The sequence below is a fragment of the Podarcis liolepis genome (genome assembly GCF_965112155.1).
Source record: "Podarcis liolepis genome assembly, chromosome: 5".
NCBI lineage: Eukaryota > Metazoa > Chordata > Lepidosauria > Squamata > Lacertidae > Podarcis > Podarcis liolepis.
The window spans coordinates 68,144,452-68,167,297 of NC_139556.1; the positions used below are offsets into that span (position 1 = coordinate 68,144,452).

At 41.6% G+C, this 22,846-nt stretch overlaps 2 protein-coding genes across 5 annotated transcripts in view; both read left to right on the top strand.

The window, feature by feature from the left end:
- The first annotated feature begins 828 nt into the window (after positions 1 to 828).
- Positions 829 to 18,874, top strand: MAB21L4 (mab-21 like 4). The gene is made up of 5 exons (XM_083506506.1): positions 829 to 1,437; positions 6,942 to 7,164; positions 11,451 to 11,604; positions 15,964 to 16,320; positions 18,466 to 18,874. The coding sequence occupies exons 1-5, from the start codon at positions 933 to 935 to the stop codon at positions 18,556 to 18,558; spliced, it is 1,332 nt and encodes a 443-aa protein (XP_083362632.1). The 5' UTR covers positions 829 to 932; the 3' UTR covers positions 18,559 to 18,874.
- A 400-nt stretch (positions 18,875 to 19,274) lies between these two features.
- The window catches only part of ANKMY1 (ankyrin repeat and MYND domain containing 1), a 40,539-nt gene continuing 36,967 nt past the window's right edge, over positions 19,275 to 22,846 (top strand). For 2 of the 4 annotated variants that reach the window (XM_083506345.1, XM_083506347.1), the window contains exon 1: positions 22,129 to 22,162. The gene's annotated coding sequence lies outside the window, so the exon portion shown is untranslated. Of the gene's footprint in view, positions 22,163 to 22,846 lie in introns of all 4 variants that reach the window. The other 2 variants (XM_083506342.1, XM_083506344.1) reach the window with 2 other exon arrangements.

Genomic DNA, 22,846 nt, shown 5'->3' on the forward strand with positions numbered 1-22,846 from the left:
GGGATGTGGGAGAAATTTAATTCAGGTTGCATTTATGTGAACCAAGATTGAGCAATCCTTCAAAATTTGTGCTTCTCAATTTCACAATGTAGTTCTCCAGCCAAGTAATGTGAACAAACATCCATATAAAGTATGCACAAAAGCCACATACTTGTGAAAAGAATATACAGAAATGCATTACGTTAGGGAAAATATTAGGGAAAACATTCTTTGCAAAAACTGTATATTGGGCACAATTGCGTACAAAAATGTGTACTCTAATAGTTCATTCGGAAATACAAATTTTCATAATCTATATTTTAAAAATTGCAATCTGATGTGGAGGTGCGGCGAGCTGACCTGAAGACTGGAATAACGAGCAACTGAGATGGAAACTTACACATTCTCCCATGCTTTTTAATCTACAGTATTAGAAGCGAATTTCATTTCACATTCATTCGAAATGTTGGTGAGGGTTTGTTAATGGTTGCAAGCCTCAAATTGTACCGAGTTTAAATCACACGAATTCATAGAGTCACTTCTCCAGCTGGTGTGGGTTAGGTCTACTTTAATATCAATGAGCCATGTGGACTTATACCAGTTAGTCCAGTTTTTCAGGCTTGCTGGGTGGGATGATTCTGCGGTATTAGAATAGGTAGCCAGACAACCGGATGTCTCAGTTGGCTCACCTGAATGTACCAGTTTCACAATGACTATTTTAAAATAGCTTGGCACTCTATCAACTATGTAACAGGAAAACATAAGGTTTATTCACACTTCAGTGGAATTCCTCTTCATATGCTACTCCTCCCTGCTCCAGCCCACTTTGCCTTGCCTATCTCCTCCCACCTGCAGGCATATCTTTGTGTGTGCAGCTGCATCAATGTTTTTGTCTGCTTCAGAAACAGCAGAGGAACTTTCGGGAGGGGTTTCTTCTGTGCCACGCTTCAGCCATGGCCGCAAAGGTTGTTCACTGGAATAGCTATCTCCAGGTGATTCTGTCCCGTGAAAGCCGGAGAGTTGAGTGTTTCCAGAAAGCAGAGAACATTCTGCTTATTGTACTGGAGAGAGTCAATGCAATGGACCCCAGGTTTATAGTGGATTATTCAAGAAACCTGGAAGCCTTGGAATTTGCCCTCTCTGCTGCTGAGGATGAAGTAAGCATGGAGGTTCCCTTGTGTATTGATGCGGATGCCCTCTTGATGCAGGAGTGTTCAGGTGAACAGAGCGACTCCGAGAAGGTTACTCGTGGGAACTACCAGATGCCAGGATCTTGCTATGTAGGAGTACCTAAGGAAGGTGCTCACCCTGAAAACTGGACCAAAGAAGATGTATTCAGTGCGGTGGGTGGTACTGAATCCAGTGGCCACATTGTGCCCGGCAAGGTCCTTCATCTCCTGAAAGAATTGATCATTGCTGCGATTGTGCATTGCAAGCACCAGTCCCTTATCAAACCAGGTATTTGTCTGAAACGGAAACAAACAAGGTGTGTCTGTGGGTGGGTGTGTAAGAGAGAGAAAAAGAGACAGGCAGAAAGAAAAAGACAGACAAGTAGGGGCTGGGAATTAATTCTTTGGAACTTCTGAGTCAACATGCATAGCGTAAGACTTAACAAGAGGGAAAGGAGAGAAGATCAGAGGAATAATACAGCAGGAGACCAGATATAGGTGGTCACTCTCAGATGAGCATGTTTTTAAGCTAGAACACATACATAATATCACCCCAGTGTGACTGGGATCGAGTGCCAGGATATGTTTATACAGTACTTGAAGGGTATTTTCACACACCTTGAATTGTACAGTATATAAGGTGGCATATAAATGTTTAAATAAACTGCACACTCTCACACCCCAGTGTGCAATGATGGCAATGGAAAGGAGGGAAAGCTGTAGGCATGATAATTTATTTCTGTACAGAGTGCATGCTGAACCCCTGTTTCAGTTCCAATTAAGTGCACTTCTGCCCTGATGGTTTTCCTCTTGCCTATGGCACAATGTGATGGCTTTATTTGTCACTAAACATGGTAGAAGCAAGCTGATCTAATTACAGTAAGCTAACTGTGCATCTGATTCCCGGGGAGAAACTTGTGTGCTTCTCCTCTTCCTGCTGACAGACTGCACATTGGTTCCAGTTAGAAACTCTCCACTCTCTCTTTTCCAAAAATCAAACTGCAGACTGCACCTCTGCCCCTTTCTCTAACTCCAAGGGTTGTCATGTGCTGAAGGCTGGTTCCCAGGCCATCAGGAAAATCCCCTTCTGTCATTATCAGGACCATTATGATTCTTTGATTAATATCCCTAGCCACTCATTCACAGCCATAATGACAGTGAAGCTCACAATATATTATTCTGCAGTACCCTTTGCCCTGTCTTCGCTGCATGGAAACAAACACCCAGCTAGCCCTGGCCTGTTTCATGTTCCAGGAAAGCCCTGCACTTGGTTTCTGTTTGCTTTTTGACAAGCGCATTTTTCTGTTGATCTGTTTGTTGATTTTTCAGTCTGTTTTGTGCATGCCGTTACACCCCATGACAGTGGTGCCTCACCGCATCGTTGCAGGTGCCTTATGTCAAACTAGGAAAGAATCCATTCCGAAAAATGAATCAGGGTTTCATGGGGTTGCCAGGTCTCAGGGCCTGACTCAGAGCCTCAGGGATCTCCGAACCTCCTACCTCTGGTTTCATGATCCTTTCAGTCAGGTTTGGCAAGGAGGGAAGACTTGCTGGCCTGGAGCAAGATAACTTCTTGCAAGAGGAGAATTTTCACAGAACACCCAGTAGAGGTAGCTTGACGTTGTAAATGTTATTTAGGCTGCAATTCTGTCCATGCATTCTTGGGACTGAGAATAAGTACTATTGAACTCTGTGGAACTTCTGAGTAATCATGCATAGGATTGCACAGTAAACTATGCTTATCAGGGAGCTGGGTATTCATGAATGGAGACTGAAATATACTGGATTGGGGCTAAGACCCCACAGGTTGCCTGACAATTCCATCCCCGGAGCATTAGATCTTATTTATTATTTTTCTGTACCATACTTCAGTAAAAAAAAATTATCCATGAAATTTTCAAAAAAATAAAATAATAGAAGTGTACTAAAAAAATCTACAAAACAGCTACTGAATCAGCAAAATATGGGCATCAATAAAAGCAGAAACATGCTAGGAAAAGGCTAAGAAAGCAATCTTCACTTGTGGCCAAAAAGACATGAAAACAGGTTCAAAGTAAACTTCCATGGGAGGAGTTCCATACCATAGGGGGTTCAGACCATGTCCCCACTGCTAACAGCACACACTTTAAAAGAGATGTCTGCTTACAGATTAGCTTGCCCATGTACTGCAGTTATTTTCAGAGTCCTTTCTCTGGGTGCTACCTACCATCTGGGGTAAGGTGGGTGATGACCAGAATGAGTCTCCTCTCTTGTATCAGGGCTGTGGCTAACCCGATTTTGGCTTACTGGCCATATTCACCCTACCCCAATCCTCTGTACACCAACAATCGGGGTGGTAGCCAGAGGGTAGGTATGGTCATTCTACGCACCTGCACACACACACAAACACACACACCCCACCCATGAATATCAGTTGAGAAGGAGGTCATCACCCTTTCCTGCTCATTAAATTATTGATCTGGTGATTAGGAAGGTGTGATTCACATTCTCATCAGGATGCTGCAGTGCTTTGAATAAGTTTTGAAAAAAAGTTTTGCTGCCACTGACAGATTTGGTGAGACCTTGAAGGACTAGAAAAATGTGCTTTTTAATCAAGCCTTTGGTTGATACGCCCTTTTAAAATGTTTTGGGTTTTTTTATAGGGGAGTTATTGAGTTGTTGTTTTTATTTTGAAAATGCATTTCGTGGTTTATATTTCGTTTTTATTCTGTGAACCGCCCTGAGACCTGTGGGTATAGGGCGGTATATAAATTAAATAAATAAATAAGCAAGCAAGCTGCACCAGGCTTCCATACATTATCTACCTCTGGCGTATATATACCTATATGTTTTTTTCAAGTCATTTACTTGGTTCTTCTAATCTTATCTTTAAAGTGGTGTTTTGCTTCGCAGAAAGGAGCTTAGAGGTATTGTTTCTTTATTTATATTTTTTTTGTTTAAGACATTTATATGCCATTTAATAATTAGCGTTTCTAAGCAGCATACATAAAAACAAACCATGCAGAAAATGAAACAATAACAAAATGATCACAAAACCGAACGTGACCTTAAAACATCTGCTGGAATTTACCACAAGCTAGATGAGCAGAAATCCAAATTTAGGCCATATCCATTATCCCTGCTACAGAGAGACAGATGAAGGTCATTTCTTTACTGCAGAACTAAGGCGAGGAAGAGCAGAACTGGCACAGAGGCCTGATGGCTTTGAATCCATCTTTCCACTTCCAGAATTCCTATACATAGAGAGGCTTTCTCAGCAGTTTAGATTCGGATGTGCCGGACTATTTCTGGAACCTGGTTCATTGGTATGAATGGTGGGAAGTTTTGGCATCCTAACGTTTTGGAAAATGTGACTCTTTTTATGCTTCTAACAGCAGTATCTGGAAATTCTGGCTCTTAGGGATTCCGCATGCCAGAGATTCAGAATGCTATGTTCTGTATGTAGCATACATTCAGCTTGTGCCTACAATTTATTCCACAAATAGCTTGTAGGAGGACAGCTTTGCAGTTGCCACACTAATGCTAAATGAATAGGTCAGTCAAACTTTCCTAGCAACCTGTCAGCAATAATGAGAGACAAGTGGTAACAAGAACCAATCCTAAACTCTTAATCTTACATCATGCAAATTTATTTTCTCCCCTCTAATTGCATTTGTTTGGTTATGATATAAGGAACTCTCTGAGGTGCAGTTTTTGGGAAAAAAATTAAAAGAAGGGATTTCAGAAGACAACAAATATACAGTCTTTTTTGTCTAGGAATCTAAACTGGCTACAAAAAAACGAGGTAGGATGTAGCTTCTTCAGAAGTGCGTGTGCAAAATGCAGTTTGGTAGATCACTGAATGAATGTTAAATGTTTAGAGAAGTTGGACAAGCACTATTTCTTAGAAATTAACTATCATGATATCAGTCATGGGGTTTGGCCCTAACTCATACTGAAAGCCAGTGTGGTATAGTGGTTCAGAGTGTTTGAGGACCGGGACATTCGCAGGGAAACCAAAATGCTTGTTTACAATGCTATTGTACTTCCAACCTTACTGTATGGTTGTGAAACATGAACCACTTTATAAATGCCATCTCCAACTCCTCAAAAGATTCCATCAATGGTGTCTCCAAATTTTTTTACACATCACTTGGGAAGAGAGGCAAACTAATGCCAGTGTACTGAAAGAAGCAAATATCACCAGTGTCGAAGCAATGATTCTTCAATATCAACTTTGTTGGACTGGTCATGTTGTTTGGGTGCCTGATTATCATCTTCCAAAGCAACTACTCTGTTCCAAACTTAAAAATGGAAAGTGTAATGCTGGTGGTCAACAAAAGAGGTTTAAAGACTGTCTCAAGGCAAATTTTTAAAAATGGAGTATAAATACCGACATTTGGGAAACACCGGTCTGTGAGCACTGCAGTTGGAGAACAGCCTTTACCAAAGGTGTCATGAACTTTGGATGCTCGAACTCAGGACAAAAGGGAGAAACGTGCTAAGAGGAAGGCACATTTGGCAAACCCTCACTATGATCAACTTCTGCTTAGAAACCTATGTCCCCACTGTGGAAGGACGTGTGGATCCCGAATTGGCCTCCACAGTCACTTACTGTCAGGGTGTTGTCAGTGGCCCCCAGCTGGTTGCCCAGGAAATTATAAAGACAAAGAAAACTTTGTTACAGTCCTTTTTTATTTCAATCTTTACAGAGAGAGGCTATAGAAACCAGCCTCTTGGATAATGACGTTATCCTGAGTGAATCTCCACCTCTCCATCACTCCCACTTCCCCATTTGTCACCCTCATCGTCTCCTCTACAGGTGCTGCTATGTGCCCTCTGTCTTTGAGCTCTTTGCTCTCCTACTTTTAAGGCCCACCAGGTTCTGGGAGATGGAAGGTATGGAATGCTTTCTAATGACAATGTGTCAGCCAGCTGCTGCTCTGGCTCTCCCATTTCACAACTTTCCCCCTTATCCACCTCTGAGCTACGACCTCCCTCAAACCCCTGTTGTAAATCTATACTGTATTCTTCCTCCCTGGAAGGGCCAGGATGGGGAAGCAGTCTCCACTATTCCTTCTCTGCTCAGTACCTGACACTTACGGACTCACAGTTAAGACCGTGTTCAGGAAAGACAATCCTACTTGGCTACGAGTGATTGCCAAAGAAGAAGAAGGTGTAGTTGTTAGAGTGTTGAATTATGACCTTGGGTGAGTCACTGTCTCTCAGTCTAATTTACCTTCACAGAGTTGTTGTGGAGACAGAATGGGGAGGGCAGAACCATGTATACCACCTTGAGCTCTTTGGAGGGAAAAGTGGTATATAAATGTAGTAAATTATTTTTTAAAAAGAGTGAGTGAGAATATTGCCACTGGTTTAATAAAGGGGGTGGGGAGTATCCTTGTAGCTAGGAACATATAGGGATTATATATGCGTACTCCTTTGGCTATATATTTATATATGTATACAATGGGGCACAATCTAGTAATAGTTTAGTCCTAAATTGTTCTGCTGATTCCAGTGTGGCTTAACTTAAATTTAATTTTGCTAAACCGTCTCCCAAGCAAATTATTCTTCTCCACAATAGGCCTTAAAATGCTTTGCTGGTTGTTGTTTTTTTTTTTGGGGGGGGGGTTAGATGAAGGTTGCTAATTGTGCCACTTCTCAGTTATACACAGGATCTACATTGGTTCCTTTTCTGTTATTTCTGATGGGAGTATTGTTTCCAAAATAAACAAGACCACGGTGGGAGCCTGGAAAAGAGGCACTGGTGTCCATATCTCTAATTGCATTTATTCCCTTGATCCTCTCCAGGTGAACTCAGTGCTGAGAGGCTGAAGGATGATGACATGCAGCTGCCTTTGCTAGTGTCCAGTGGATGGAAAATGATCTGCTTCAATGTTGTCCCTGTAATAAGGAGAAAGCAGGATGTTCTGAAACTCAGCAACAATTGGCGAGAAAAGGGTTTCCCACAAAGCAGCATGAGCAAAGTCACTCAGGAAGCTGACTACATCCCTGCCAGTTACTATCACTGGAGGTAAAGTGCAATCCTGTATTGTTGCTATGAATGCTACCTTGGGGGAAAGGAGCATCTTTTAGAGTGTCTCAGCTGTCATGTCTTCTCTAGGATATGCATTTGGTGTAACTAGATTTCTCTTGAGTTGCGTGGAGGAGAGTGAAGGGTCAAAATCCTACACGCTTCAGAAATCATATACAATGACCAATGCACTCCATACACCTCCTTTGTCACAAAACTGTTGTGTGCCTCTCTCCAGTCATGAGGTCTACAAACATCATCATCATCATTATTATGGTAGGAATTAAATGAACGCCACCAATCATTTTCCTCTCTTTTTGTGAATCTGAAGAGTTCTAAGACAAGGTAGGGCAACAAACACAAAAGTTATTTTGTCAGTACTGCCATTAACAATATAATCAGTTCTATCTAATGTGAAACCTTTTTTCCAGTCCAGGCTCCAGCTTAGCCTAACAAAATATTCAGGCATATTCATTCTAAAATGTGGATTTTGCTTTGGAATGGATTCATTCTTTATTTTATTATAAATATTTACATCCCATCTTTGTGTGTGAGTGTGGGTGGGTGTGTATTGCCCCTTTTTGTATCTAGCATTGTTTTTAGCTCCCTTGGGCATGATTCAAGCTAAAAGCAATGACAGATGCAACAACAAAAAAATAAAAAAAGATGAAAACTGCTAAACAAGTGACTTTAAACAGCCATTTAGGTAATATCTTGGCCAATTCAGCATTAGGCCATTTTCACCAATGAAGCAAAATCCATTTTTTGCATTTCCGGTGTTTACAAAACTGAATTAAAAAGCTGTATTGGTATATATTTAATTGGAGAACTGTGTGCGCGCGCACTATGACATCCACAACCAGTGCATTACAGACTAATGAACATTCTTAGCAACTTGTAATTTTAAAAAATACTGCAGCATGGAGTTTTGGCAAAATGCAAGATTTTTTTCTATTTGTAGGGAAATGCTTCTCCCTTCTGGGTCTGCTTCATCATGAAATGCAAGCTACATCCTATCTCCTAATTATATACATTGGATACATATATGCCAGGATGCTTTCAGTGTAGCTTATCCTGTCTTAGAATAGAGTATGAGAGTGATAATTAATTGGCTCCATATTTCTGCAAGAACATTTTATGTCAGATGATGACTCAAGGAATATGGGACCAAACAATGTCACAGAGTCAGTGCACTATGTTTGATAGCCTCTACTTTAAAGTTGTCAGAGATGATCGCTCTGCAGCTTTCCTAGGTAACTTGTTGAGGCATGAGATTCACCAGCGTTATCACCTCCTAAAATCTTTGAAGGGTGGGAAGCGAGGAGGAGGCCAGCCTGGGTAGATCATGAGTATTTTAAGAAAGGAAGCAGATGTTATTTTAAATTCTTAATTGCTGTGCTTTTCACACGGGACTGTGAAGCTAATAATTTCTGCGTGGAAAGGTATAAAATATAGTATAGGTATAAAATATAGATTTCTCTGTGGGCCACAGGTTCCCCACCCCTGGACTACAAGAAAGTCCTGTATATTTCATTATAAATTATAAATGGATCCCTTTCGTGCGTATTTATTTGCCTTCATCTATGCTCTAGGGCAGGGGTAGGCAACCTAGGGCCCATGGGCTGGAGGCGGCCTAATCGCCTTCTCAATCCGGTCCGCAGATGGTCCGGGAATCAGCGTGTTTTGACATGAGTAGAATGTGCCCTTTTATTTAAAATGCATCTCTGGGTAATTTGTGGGGCATAGGAATTCGTTCATCCCCCCCCCCCCAAAAAATATAGTCCGGCCCACCACATGGTCTGAGGGACTGTGGACTGGCCTACGGCTGAAAAAGGTTGCTGACCCCTGCTCTAGGGACAGAGCATTTAAAAAATGGTTCTAGGTGCATTTATTCAGCTAAAATTGGATTTATGCTACTGAGTACCATAAACTGGTAGTGAGATGAGCTAGTGAGTCTTCAGTTGATGCACAGGCAATCCTCGTTGTTTGGGTCCTCTGATAATCAATGTGGTCCAGAGGGCAGTTGGCCCTGACTAACTGTGGGTAATTTCCCTAGGTTTCTAGAATGTTTTTGTATGCCTTCCCACGTGCCCTAAGTCATGAACTCATAAACAAGCTATTTCCACCCTGGGATGACCTGCAACCAATTTTGTCCCTGTGAAGATAAGGGCTTATTCACAATTATGTTTTGCCCTACTCTTTCAAGACACAGGTCCACACTTAGAAGCTCCATGTCCAAGCAGTTTATCTGGGTTTTTTTGCCCTGAGTTTTCACCATGAAAACCCGCTCTTTAGCAGTCAGTTGGAGCAAACGTCAATTTGGATTTTCCACGGATTACTGTTTGCTCCGATCGAGCTTTAAAGAGTGAGTTTTGCAAGGAAAGCTCAGGTTTTGCAGGGAGAGCTTTTACACACTCAGACATGGAGCTTTTCGGCATGAACTATGCCAGAAAGAGTGGAGGAAAGTTAAGTGTGAATAACCCCCAAGTCAGTCCAACTAATATGAGACTGAGACAGATCAGTGTAATCTGCCTTTGTCAGGGTCATTCTCTCTTCTAGCCTGCTCTCACTGCCTGTTTTCTTAGAATACAAAATAGCTGTTTCTTAATGATAAGGTCCCCTATTGACCAATATGGAAGGAGTAGATGGAGGAAGAAGAAGAGTTGTCTTGGCTGAAGTCAACAACTGACCCAGGAGACGTGTTGAGAATAGTTAATTACAGTATAAAGATCTAGCTGGAAGCAATTCAATGGGAAGGTTACACAGTAGGAAGGGGTCAGTTTGAAAGCATCTTTCTCCATCTTTTAGATCTGTCATGGTGGTAAACCAAATCCCAAATTAATTTTGCATACATTCACTTAATCAATGTGTGCAAATATGAGAACTGAACATTTTGCCCCTCATCGACCCTTGAGCAGCAAGTTTTGAAGCCTTTGCTTTTTTTTTGGCAGTTGAATTTAAGATGAATTATGCTGTCAGTGTTGGGCGCCTTCAAACTTTACCTCACAAATCAGTAACTCTCCCCAGTTCATGAAAGAGATGCATCTCCCACAGAGGTGCCGCAGAAGAGCTATTTTGCCTGAACAAACTTGAAAGACTGTGGGCGGGATAGCCATGCCCAAAATCCAGACCACACATCTGTGAGGAACATGATTGCAGTATGAAGGAGAGTTATGGGTTTGGCCATCACACTTGCGACTGATTTACATGTTACATCTTTGAAGGAATTTGCAGATAAAGGAGTGGCTCAAACATCTGCATACCTAAAACCAAAATAGCATACAGGGTTGTAACACTGTGAAAAGTCAACATGCGATGGGGAAATAGTATTGAATTGTTCTGACCCAACCCCTGCTTACTATGTCTATATAGCATATACATTCACAGAATCGTATGTATATTCCCCTAATAATGAACAAATGTTATCCCTCATAATTGAGGGATATTGTTCCTGCATTACTGTGCATATGCATATAGGACTCTGCGTATGTTGTGTGCCACAGAGACATTAGCAAATGCATGACCTGACTGCCAAAGGTGATAGATAACCTTGCCTTTTGACAAATCTGTGTACTCAAGAATATGGGGATTTGGGGGGGCTTGTATGTGTCTGTGTGGCTGAGATCTCTTCTGATGCTTTGCACATTATGCTTATTTGCTGTGTTTGGAATCGATGCGTCCTTCCTTAGGGGAAAAAATGAAAGTTGGCAGTGACCAGATCACCATCTCTATTGGCCCAATAGCTTCAATGTAGCCCTCCCCTCAGGGACGCGGGTGGCACTGTGGGTTAAACCACAGAGCCTAGGACTTACCGATCAGAAGGTTGGCGGTTTGAATCCCCGCTATGGGGTGAGCTCCTGTTGCTCAGTCCCTGCTCCTGCCAACCTAGCAGTTCGAAAGCACGTCAAAGTGCAAGTAGATAAATAGGTACCGCTCTGGCGGGAAGGTAAACGGCGTTTCTGTGTGCTGCTCTGGTTCGCCAGAAGTGGCTTAGTCATGCTGGCCACATGACCTGGAAGCTGTATGCTGGCTCCCTTGACCAATAAAGTGAGATGAGCACCGCAACCCCAGCATTGGTCACAACTGGACCTAATGGTCAGGGGTCCCTTAGTCCTCCCCTCAGAGGGGGCTCAGTTTGGGATATTAATCTGTTGACACAATCTATTTCATGGATGACAATGTGAGTTTCATGTGTTTCCCTCTGGTGTATTGGTTCCCCTCTGTAGTCAATTCTACCCTGAAATCCTCAAATATTTCAACTTCTAACCATGTGTTTCTCTTGTTAGATATTCCACCAACCGTCCCATCCTGAAACTCATTCAGATTGTGAGCACCCTAAAGGGGTATCGTTTGGACAGCCTCCGCCTCCTTGATCAAGTCGCCCATGAGAACTGGAGAGAGGAAGGCAAGAAATGTGGGCTTGCATTTCACCACTTGAAGGTAGGTTTTTCTGGACTGTTAATCTCAGTCCTTTTGATGTGGCTTATTTGCCTTGGAGCAAGCTGTTGCTTGCGCAATGGTAGGCAGAACAGCAGCGTATGCTCCCTGGCAAGTATGCGGGGAAAACAAGCAGCCATGCCTCATTTGTTATTTTAAAATCCCCACACCCAGTACTAAGAAGTACCAGGGCAGGGTTCTGCTGCTGTTTTTAACACCCGAATCTGTAAACAGCCTATAATATAGTATGTAATGATTGCTACCCCCTCTCTGACGCTGTTTCCTGCAGAGGTGGAAAAGCCTATAGGGCAGCATATGTGTGCCATCTAAGAAGGTGAAGGTGGGGAAGCACTGGTCCAGAGACACAGTGAGAAGGATGCTGTGACCTTTTATGTGCAAACCTGTTGGTTGCTCTCTCTGCACAGTGGCTCATATGAATGAGCTGCAGCAAAGCAGAGATTTGTCAATTACCCACATGTATTAAAATACATTTGATTTTGGCCTCTCAGCCCTGTACCCGATTGGCAAATTGGGAATAAGGGGGGGTCTACATCACTTTCAGAATATCTGCTATTGAGTATTCAGTTTGCGGGGAGGTTATGCAATATTGGCTATTAAGCATTAATTCTGATTTGTTTGTGGGAGTGTTATATGATGTTGGGTCAAGTAATTGTTACCCTATACATTCCAGTGCATTTTTCAAAAAATTTCCTTAGTTAAAAGTCACATTTTGGAGGGGAAGCAGGTTTTGTTGCACAAGAGTTCCAAATTCACTTTAATTAATCAACCTGAATTTTCTGGGATGTGATTGAATCCCAGTCTGCAAATAGTGACCCTAATGTGAAGGCAAACAGGTTAAATATTTAAAAATGGGAAAGTGTTATGAAACTTGACATGGTAGCCATTCTCAGATGTTTTCCTAATGAATATAGGATCTCTCTTCCCTTCTCCTTTGTTTTGCTTAATCCCAAATGCCATGGACACATTTTGTTATTCTTGTTGTTACAATGAAGGCCAAAGTAGACATGATGTGGGAGTTTCTACAAAGCATGGTTGGGGTCAGGTGGTGTGGATTTTGGTGTTTTTTTAAAGCTCCTCTCATGGTTCTTCAGTGCAGATCCCAACCCTACCCCCTCCAAGCTGCTGTTAGTCATGGAGCACAAAACATATGTCTATATTTTCCTTTCCATTGTGAATACCTGCTTTGGTGGAAAATGTATATCAGGCATGGAGCTAAGGGTTAAATCTCCTTTCTCCATGTACCGTAGTTCTGCTCCAAATTGTGCCCCTTCTCCCCATAGCTCCTTTTTGAGAAAGAAAAATATTGAGGTTGAATCCTGACAAGACAGAAGTACTGTTTTGGGGGGAAAGGGGGTAGGCTGGTGTGGAGGACTTCCAGCTTGAAGGACCAGGTGTGCAGCCTGGGAGTCATTTTGGACTCACAGCTATCCATGGAGGCTCAGGTTAATTCTGTGTCCAGGACAGCTGTCTACCAGCTCCACCTGGTACGCAGGCTGAGATCCTACCTGCTTGCGGACTGTCTCGCCAGAGTGGTGCATGCTCTAGTTATATCCAGCTTGGACTGCTGCGATGTGCTCTACGTGGGGCTACCTTTGAAGGTGACCTGGAAACTGCAATTAATCTAGAATGCGGCAGCTAGGCTGGTGACTAGGGGTGGCTGCCGGCACCACATAAAACCAGTCCTGAGAGATCTGCATTGGCTCCCAGTACGTTTCCAAGCACAATTCAAAGTGTTGGTGCTGATCTTTAAAGCCCTAAATGGCCTCAGTCCTGTATACGTGAAGGAGCATCTCCACCCCCATCGTTCAGCCCAGACACGGAGATCCAGCGCCAAAGGCCTTCTGGTGGTTCCCTCAGTGTAAGAGGTGAGGTTACAGGGAACCAGGCAGAGGGCCTTCTCGGTAGTGGCGCCAGCCCTGTGGAACGCCCTCCCATCAGATGTCAAGGAAATAAGCAGCTATCTTATTATTAAAAGACATCTGAAGGCAGCCCTGTTTAGGGAAGTTTTTAATATTTAATGCTGTATTGTTTTTAACACTCGATTGGGAGCCGCCCAGAGTGGCTGGGAAACTCAGCCAGATAGGCGAGGTATAAATAAATTATTATTATTATTATTATTATTATTATTATTATTATTATTATTATTATTATTATTTAAAATAATGGTGGGAGCAACATCTTTCTGCTTCACATGATTTGCCTGGGAGATTGTATGAAGGGTGAACTAGGGTACTGCTTAAGTCATTATTAGCTGACTTCACACTTTGAGAACTTTTGTTTTATCGTTCTGAAGCACCAGTGTTAGGTTCCACGTGCTGAGTTTAGGCTGTGCAGCACATTTTCTATATTGTTGCAAGCAACTTCAGACTTGATGCTTTTACAGCACTGCAACATGGCGATAGCAGGACACCTAGGTTGCTGTTTAGTTTGCATTTCATTTTTTGGGACGTGCTTCATCTTTCACCACTTCAGGATAGAGAACACAAAGCGGCAGAACATGTTTTCCAAAATCCTGGATACATGCCATGTGGCTTACGGGCATCTTCTCGGAGTTGTTGCACTTTTTATTGTAGCTAGATGCATGATTGTTCTAGGAACCAGGCCAATTTCAGAACAAACACATTTTAGCTTGTTTTTGTTCAGCTTTGTTTGCAAATTGTGTATTTAATTGTCTTGAGTTTACAAAGCTTACCTGATTGGCCTTAACTACATGAGTTGCTTTGGTTTGATAAAAAGCTGTTTGTGCGTCTCTTAATCATTAGAATAAGTGCCTAGGAAACATTAATGCAGCAACACACTTCCCAAGCAACAAGGACAAAGTTCCAGCTCAGCTAGGCCACCAATTTGAGTGTAATTTAGGGCTGACTAAATTGGGATAAATTTTGTATTGAATAAGCAAACCCTAACCCTGCCAGCTTATTCTAGGGGTGAAGAAAGGGCCAAGATGGCAGCTACAGTACTTAGAGCACATACACATGGTGCTTCCTGCATGATGCTCTTGCCATAGGTTGAGGGCAATAAGGAAGCAGAGGCAGCACAGTCACTCAGAGGACAATGACAAAAATGTTAAGGGCACCTGAACAGGGAATTCCTGAACTTACTTGATAGATTTGGGCAATCTATGTTCTGTACTTAAGGCAGTATTTTATTCTCTTGTTAATTATGCTATTTTAAATTGCATTTCACATTTGACTTCCTTTAGTAATGTTTTCTTTTGAAATGGCTAAGATAATGTTTTTTAGTTACCGTAGCTTTGCTAAGTTAAATGTGCATTCTGTGGTTGATCTCCTTTGTATTGTTTTATTTTGAAATAAAAGGTAATATTTTGATTTGATTTTTGAAACAAAAGGTAATATTTTGATTTCCTGTTGCTTTCAATGTATACTTTATATTTGACTTTCTTCAGTAATGCTTTGTTCTGAGTTGTTTTAGCTGATGTTTTAATGTGTTGTAAACTGCTTTGATTTTTTTTAAATTAAAAATATAAAGCGGTATAGAAATGAATTAAGTAAATATAATCATAACCCTTTGCATGAGAAACAAATTTGGGAGGCCAGAAATATAGTTTACTTGGTTCTTATATATTATTCTATTTAATTTGGCACATCTTTCCTGAGAATCTTCTGCTACTCTATTCTATTTAATGCAACAAATAATTTTAGTAGCCGTGACCGTGGTTTTATTGTATGTGTGGTGCCCGATGATTTTTATGGTTATTGTTTTTTTGTTGTTGTTCTCCTTCTGAATGCCATGGCCTATGGCTAGTGCAATAAAAAGTTTAATTGGAATAGATATTATTCAAGCCATTATAGTTAGCAGCACTTTAAATGATGCACAGAAGTCAAAGCTTGTGGCTTAAACAATCCAACCAGCCTCCCTTCATCTCTTACATGTGACAACACATACTTATTGAAGCACCTATAATCTGTATTTTTAATAAAAGTATATCTGGGCAGTACACAATTTATGGTTAAAAAGAAAAAGCAAGCACAGGTCCATCCTCTAAGACTGCCACCTTTCCTTCTGGTAAATGACTTTATATGTTGATATTATTATTTTATTCTATTCTAATGATTGTTGAATGTTTTTTTGATGTAGGTTGCTTATTTTAAAGTTTTGTTTTATTATCACATTTTTGTATTGCATTCGATTGTTATAAGATGTACATTTTTTGTTTCTTCAGCTTGTAAACCGCCTTGAGTATTGTAAGATAGAAAGACGGTATACAAATTAAAAATGATGAAATGATGATGATGACCCAAAGGCTGATTTTCATTCCACCCCCCCTCCCGCATTGCCTTTGCCTTTGACCTTTTGCTAACTGTTAATACTTCCTCCTAGATGGTGTTGCTCTGGGCCACTCACTTTTTCCCTTCCCCTGAAGACTGGATGGATCTGGAAGGGTCCGTGTATCGTCTTCTGGTGATCTTGCTTTCTTGCTTAGTGACCAAACACCTCCCCCATTTCCTGTATCCAGAGCAAAATATGTTCCAGGGTGATGATGTCTTGGAATTGAGCTCTTTGTATCCCAAAGTGGAGAGTTTTGCCATCGAACCTGAGCATTTCCTGAAGTTCAATTTTGTAAGGGAAGGCAAAACACACCAGCAGATGGACAATGGTCTCAAAGCATTACTTCACTTCCCAGCTGAGGATAAAGCCTACTGGAGCACTGCCTTCTTTGATATGCTGCTTAATAAGGTAATATACTCACAAACACAGGCTCATAGCTGAGAACCAGAGAGGTTGTCTTCTGGTCTATGAAACCTTCATGCTTACTCTTACACTCCAAATGCCAACCACTAACAAAGGGATGGGGAACCTATGGCCTCCAAGATGTCGTTAGACTACAATTCCCATTATCCCTGGCCAGTGGCTATGTTGGCTGCCAGCACCATTCCTGCGTTGCAGGGGGTTGGACTAGATGGCCCTTGGGGTCTCTTCCAGCTCTATAATTCTACGATTCTATGAACATCTGGAGGTTCTTCATCCCGTTGCACTGAAGGGTGATTCAGATTTTTTAGTTTATTTGTTTTAAAAGGTTTATATGGTTCTCATCAGTGTTTTACAAGATAAAACACACAAATAAAAAAGAGTAAAAGCCTGGGAAAATCAAAAACATTTATGGCGCTAGTTCAAATGGCTGGTTATAAGTCACACAAGTAAGGGCATGATTCATTTCAAATATGATGACATGCTCATGTTGAGATACTCTACTCCAGCGCTTACTACCACCCGAAGTTACAACAAACCCCGGGATAATGACTGAGCCTTGAGAATCAATACTGTTTGATTCTGATAATTTTCACAATCTCAGTTTTGCAAGCTTTGACTAGCATTGTGGTTAAAGTTTTTTTTTTTAATACATTAAAAATACTATGAAAAACAAACCCATGTCAAAACTTGGAAGCCAAAGGCGCACAACGCCTTGATAACACTTTTTGATTCGAATTATTAAAATATCTCTCTGACTTAATCAACTTGGTTTAGCTTCATCCTGGGACCTGTAATTCAAGCTTGCTCCTGAGGCTTCAGGGAAGAGCTAAAAGGGTGTCTCTTATTGATATATGGGACTGAAGAGAAAACATACACAATTAAAAGTCAGATTTAAACTAATAGCCCTTTCATGCCTCAGCAGGCAGCCTTTCCCCAAGGCTATTGCATAAAGGCTGTTTCGCTCTCTTTAGTTTGAAAAAGCAGAAGGAAACCTTTTTTTAAAAAGCTATCATGACTTAAATTTATACCATAATAAATTTGTTAGCCTTTAAGCCACCACAAGGTTCTTTGATATTTTTAATAGGTATCTGTTTTATACTCTCCACTCACAGGTCTGACGCGGGTAAATTACATGTTACAGTGAGCTGACTATACACAATGAACACAACACCCCCTTTACATTGGCAAAGCACCTTCAGAAGGGAATAACTTTGTACTGGAGAACGGATGAGCGGGGAATGAATGTCACAAGCTGTTCTGTAGTCTTCTTGGCCCATGTCTAACTCACAAACACATATGGGGTAAAAGCATCTTTGTGAGTGCTCTGGGGACAAGTAGTGGAGACAAATATTTTCCTTAAAAATATAAAGCAGTATAGAAATGAAATGAATACCATATTGGCCTGAATATAAGCCGCACCTGAATATAAGCTGCACCTTTAAAATTCAAGGGGGGGGGGAGAGAAAAAAAGACAATACCCAAATATAAGGCGCTCCTTTAAAAATCCGCAGTCCTCCCGTTCCATTTTACAGTTTGTCTGTTTCAGCAGCGATATCGTAAAAACCAGTCTTTGTAAGATTAAGAATTTAAGCTGCACTTTAACTTTTCACAGTCAGAATTTTTTTTGGGGGGGGGGGTGAGGCTTATATTCAGGCCAATACAGTAATAACAATAGTAGTAGTAGTAATCATTCAGTACAAAATTACTAATCTGAGTTCAGAAGCTACTGGCAGCTTTCTTTCTTAAAGCAGCAAATCAATTTGTATCTATGGGTTGATTTCTGAATGATTTGCAGTAGATTGGCAACGATTTCTGACTCCCAATAGTACAAAGACAGGAAAACAAAATGACTTCCTTTCCTCTTGCCCTAGAAGCATGCTACTGAAATGAAGGTTTTTATGTGGAATGTCTGTGAACTCTGTTCAGTTCTTGTACTCAAAAATAAAAATAAAATCTTTCATACGAAGTGCATGTGTCTTCCAATATGCTCCATTTAGTTTTAGGTTCTCCGGGTTTTTAGCAAAATACGAATGCAAATCCTTTATGCCTGAAGTCTGCCTACCATTATGCCAAAGTGTCTACAGTTCAGAATGTTTACATTGTTTCACTTAACATCTATATTTTATTCAGTTTCAGATGTACCATATCAAAGACACACAGCGGATTTCTGCTATGTCACAACTCTTATCTAGCATCAAGAAAATGGTGAAGAACCAGAGTTGAGAACATTACTGTGGGATCACAAGCTTTCCTGCCTGAATGGACCTCACTTCAAGTTTCCTGTGATCAAAATTCCTATCTGTTGTTGTTAATGGCTTATTTTTATTTCTGGCTGTTGTGATAATTGCTTTAACAAGAAGAAGAGCACACACAAAATGACAACTTGTAATTGTAACCTGGTGGAAATCACTAGACGGCAATTCCATCATTAGGAATGAGGGTCCAATTTTCTATCCACTGTTTTTTATATAAGAAGTGAATGTCCACAGTAGTGTTATTTTATGTATATAGTGCTCTGTAACAATTAAGGGGAAGGAATAATATACAGTGGTACCCCGCAAGACGAATGCCTCGCAAGACGGAAAACCCACAAGACGAAAGGGTTTTCTGTTTTGGAGGCGCTTCGCAAGACGAATTTCCCTATGGGCTTGCTTCGCAAGACGAAAGCCCATAGGGAAATCTCCGGGGACCTGTTTTAAATTGCTGGCGGTCGGGAGCAAAGACTTTCGCCCACAGCCGGCCTTCAGAAGAGGTCCTGGACCTCTTCTGAAGGCCGGTGGGGGGCAAAAGTCTTTGCTCCCCCCCGCCTGCCTTCCCGGGACAGGGGAGACTTCTCCGCTGCCCCGGGCGATCTTAAAATGCTGGCGGGTGGGAGCGAAGCGTTCGCTGCCGACCCCCAGCATTTTAAAATCTCCCCAGGACAGCGGAGGCTTCGCTCCCGCCCGCCAGCATTTTAAAATCGCCCCGGGACAGCAGGGGCTTTTAAAATGCTGGCGGTTGGCAGCAAAGCCCTCCTGTCCCCGGAGCTTGCGGGGCGGGAGGTGGGAAGAAGGGCTTTTCTTCCCAACGCCAGCCTTCAGAACAGCCTTCTGAAGGCTGGCAGTGGGAAGAAAAGCCCTTGTTCCCCCCCCCCCCAGCCTTCAGAAGAGGTCGGGGGACAGACTGTCCCCGGACCTGGTCTGAAGGCGGTTTCCCTAGGAACGCATTAATTGATTTTCAGTGCATTCCTATGGGAAACCGTGCTTCGCAAGACGAAAAACTCGCAAGAAGAAAAAACTTGCGGAACGAATTAATTTCGTCTTGCGAGGCACCACTGTATTCACATACTATAACAACTAGGTGAAAGATTCTGAGTCTCTGCGTCTCAGCAGAACAGGGAAGCCTGTGCCTGAGGGAGATGCAAGGTTCCTCTGAAAGAAATATTTTTTATTTTATTTATTTATTGAATTTATATACCACCCTATACCTGAAGGTCTCAGGGCAGTTCACAGAATAAAATCAAAATATAAAACCACAAAATACATAATCAGAATAAAAACAACCACCCAATACCCCCCCAAAACCCCACATTTTAAAAGGGCCTAGGATGTCAATCGAATCAACCAAAGACCTGGTTAAAATGGAACATTTTTGCAATTTCAAATACTCATTTTACATCCTTAAAGTATCAGTGACTTCCCTTCTTCTCTTTCCATGGTTCATTCTGTAAAACAGAAAATATATAAAAATGTTTTTGACTGGTGCCTAAAGGTGTATAATGAAGGGGAGAGCATTCAACAGACAGGGAGCCACTGCTGGGAAGGTCTGTTCTTGTGTTGCCACTCCTCTCGAAGAGGAGGCACACGAAGAAGGGACTCAGAAGATGATCTCAGTGTCTAGGTAGGTTCATATGGAGATGCGGTCCTTGAGGTATCATGGTCCGGAGCCGTTTAAGGCTTTATAGGTCAAAACCAGCACTTTGAATTGGGCCCAGAAACTTACTGGTAGCCAGTGCAGTTGGACCAGAATCAGTGTAATATGCTCAAACTGTCTTGCTCTGGTGAGCAACCTGGCCACAGAATTCTGCATTAGCTGAAGTTTCCAAACCATCTTCACAGGCAGCCCTACGTATAGCACATTGCAGTAATCTAACCTTGAGGTTACCAGAGCGTGGACAATAGTAGTTAGGCTATCTCTGTCCAGATGGGGCATAGCTGGGCCACCAGCCAAAGCTGATGGAAAGCATTCCAGGCCACTGAGGCCACCTGTGACAGCAAATGATCTGCTACAAACCTGCTCCTTCAGAGGGAGTGCAACTCCATCAAGAGCAGGCAAGCTCCCACCCATCTGGTCCAGGGAACCACCCACTAACAGTACCTCAGTCTTATCTGGATTGAGTTTCAGTTTGTTGGCTCTCATCCCATCCATTACCGAAGCAAGACACTGGTCCACTGGTGGGTCTCCTATCTCACCTTTGTAAGACTCATGAAAACATGGACAACAATCTGCTGGCATCTCTGCAAACATCTTCTGGTCCTTCATCCGTGAGAGCTCAATAAGTGAGGAGGAAATTCAAATCTAGAAGGTGGACTTGTACGAATCTACAGCTGCAGAAGGGTGTTCTGCAACTAGCCAGCTGCTCCCTGCTCTCCAGTTCTAAGCCTAGCCTGCAGCCAATGTTGGCTCAATATAGTTTGTTGCCTGAGGCTGAGAAGCAAATAACACCTATTCCCCCACCAAGTCAAGGTGCATCGTACCCATTAAGGCCAGACAAGTTATTTTGGTACCTGAGGCAGAAAACCTAACAAGCACTTCCATCCCTCCCTTGTAGCAAAAGTACATTAATAATAAATTTTGCAATAATTTGTTGCCTTTCCACATCTCACCAAAGCAGCTATCACACTTTGACTAATGGTAGGGCCACCCCTCTGTGCAGCGCAGCTGAGGGTACTGTACTGGCTGTAGGCTCTGCCTGTGCGTGTCTATACTTTAAAAACAGGTTTTGGATACTGAGAAGCTTTAATTCTGGAAGTTACAAAAGTGTGTAATTATTTTATTTTTCATTTAGTTGTAAAATGTGGTGCTTTGTTGCAGGCAAAGCCTTACAAAAGCCTTGCTGGACCAACCCATGTACTGTAGTCTTTGTTATTGCCACAGAATATATCTATCTTTCAGGTATATGAAGAATTCATGTAATAGGTTTAAAGTACTGTATATCTTTTTGCATATTTGTATCAAACGTTGCATGTATTTAAGAGTGCTTCCTTATAGTCCTAGTTACTTTTAAGATCCATTTAATGTATGTAAATTCTTAATTGTGGGGAAACACACAGTGCTGATATACTTCTGTATGAATTATGAGACCTTATATCTGGTCATTAAATTAATCCCTGCCTTCCAATTCCTGCCTCTAAGGTTTTACTGTAGACATGTAAAAAACACTGGTGAGATAAATTTATCAATTTTCACATCCCCCGTGATAACTAGGATGCTGGGGCAGTATGCTGCATTCATGAAGTATGTGATGTGTTTGTCACCACACCGTAAATACATCTGCAAATATGAAATAGTTAAAAATCCAGAGATGCAGTATGTCCAGAACCACCTACCCAAATCAATCTTCTTTAATCTTTAGCACTCACCAAAATCCCATTTCTCTACAGCATTTCATATTGTCATCTGAGAAACTATGGAATAATCTAGTACCATGGAAACATACTCCTTGATTCTGTAAATAATAGCTCCAACTGCCATTGTGAAGTCATGTTCTGTAGATTCTGTCAAGTATCTCTCTCTTGCACATACACACACATTAAAACAAGACTGAGCCTCTATCCAAGAAACACAGGTTAGTGCACGAGTTCCTAAAGTTAATGTTGTTCAAGCTTGCCAGATCAGGAATCTATCTTTAATCCCTATCCATCCCACAAATGCTTGGCTTTAAATAGTGATTTTTTTTCCAAATGGCACTTTTGGATCCTTCTTGTTTTTTAGGGCACATTTCATGGTATTATTTATCTGCGAGAACCACAGGGTATAAAACTTGTCTGAAAGGAAACCTTCTCATACAAGCACAGAAAGGACTCCCAGACACCCAAGCATTGGTACATTTTATGGTAAAATAATTTGGGCCAGCATTATCCTACAAACTTCTGTACCAAATGTAGACTTTTGGTATGTCTTGCCAGTATTCATGCATGGGGGAAAAAGTCATATTCAGACCATTTGGTCCTTCAGCACAACATAGTACAAGGGATCAAGTGTGATTTGATTCATTTATTTGGCATCTTATATACTGCTTTTCAACCACTGGTCTCAAAGCAGGTTAGAAAAATAAAATCCTGATGCAATTATGGCAATAATAATAAGCATCATACAAAGACAGATTAATTCAAGAGGGTTGACAATAGAACAGGATCCAATCATGAATGTTTCTGGCCGCTTAACCTGGACATCAGATGGATGCTCGGATCTAGAAGTACTCTTAAGCTCTGAAGCTGATCTTTGGGAGAAGTCCATCCAACACTCCAAA

Excerpts from the sequence above, each read along its gene's own strand:
- MAB21L4 (XM_083506506.1), top strand. The coding sequence starts at position 933 with ATGGCCGCAAAGGTTGTTCACTGGAATAGCTATCTCCAGGTGATTCTG. Across the intron at positions 1,438-6,941 it reads CCAGTCCCTTATCAAACCAG|GTGAACTCAGTGCTGAGAGG; the intron begins GTATTTGTCTGA and ends GATCCTCTCCAG. Across the intron at positions 7,165-11,450 it reads GCCAGTTACTATCACTGGAG|ATATTCCACCAACCGTCCCA; the intron begins GTAAAGTGCAAT and ends TTCTCTTGTTAG.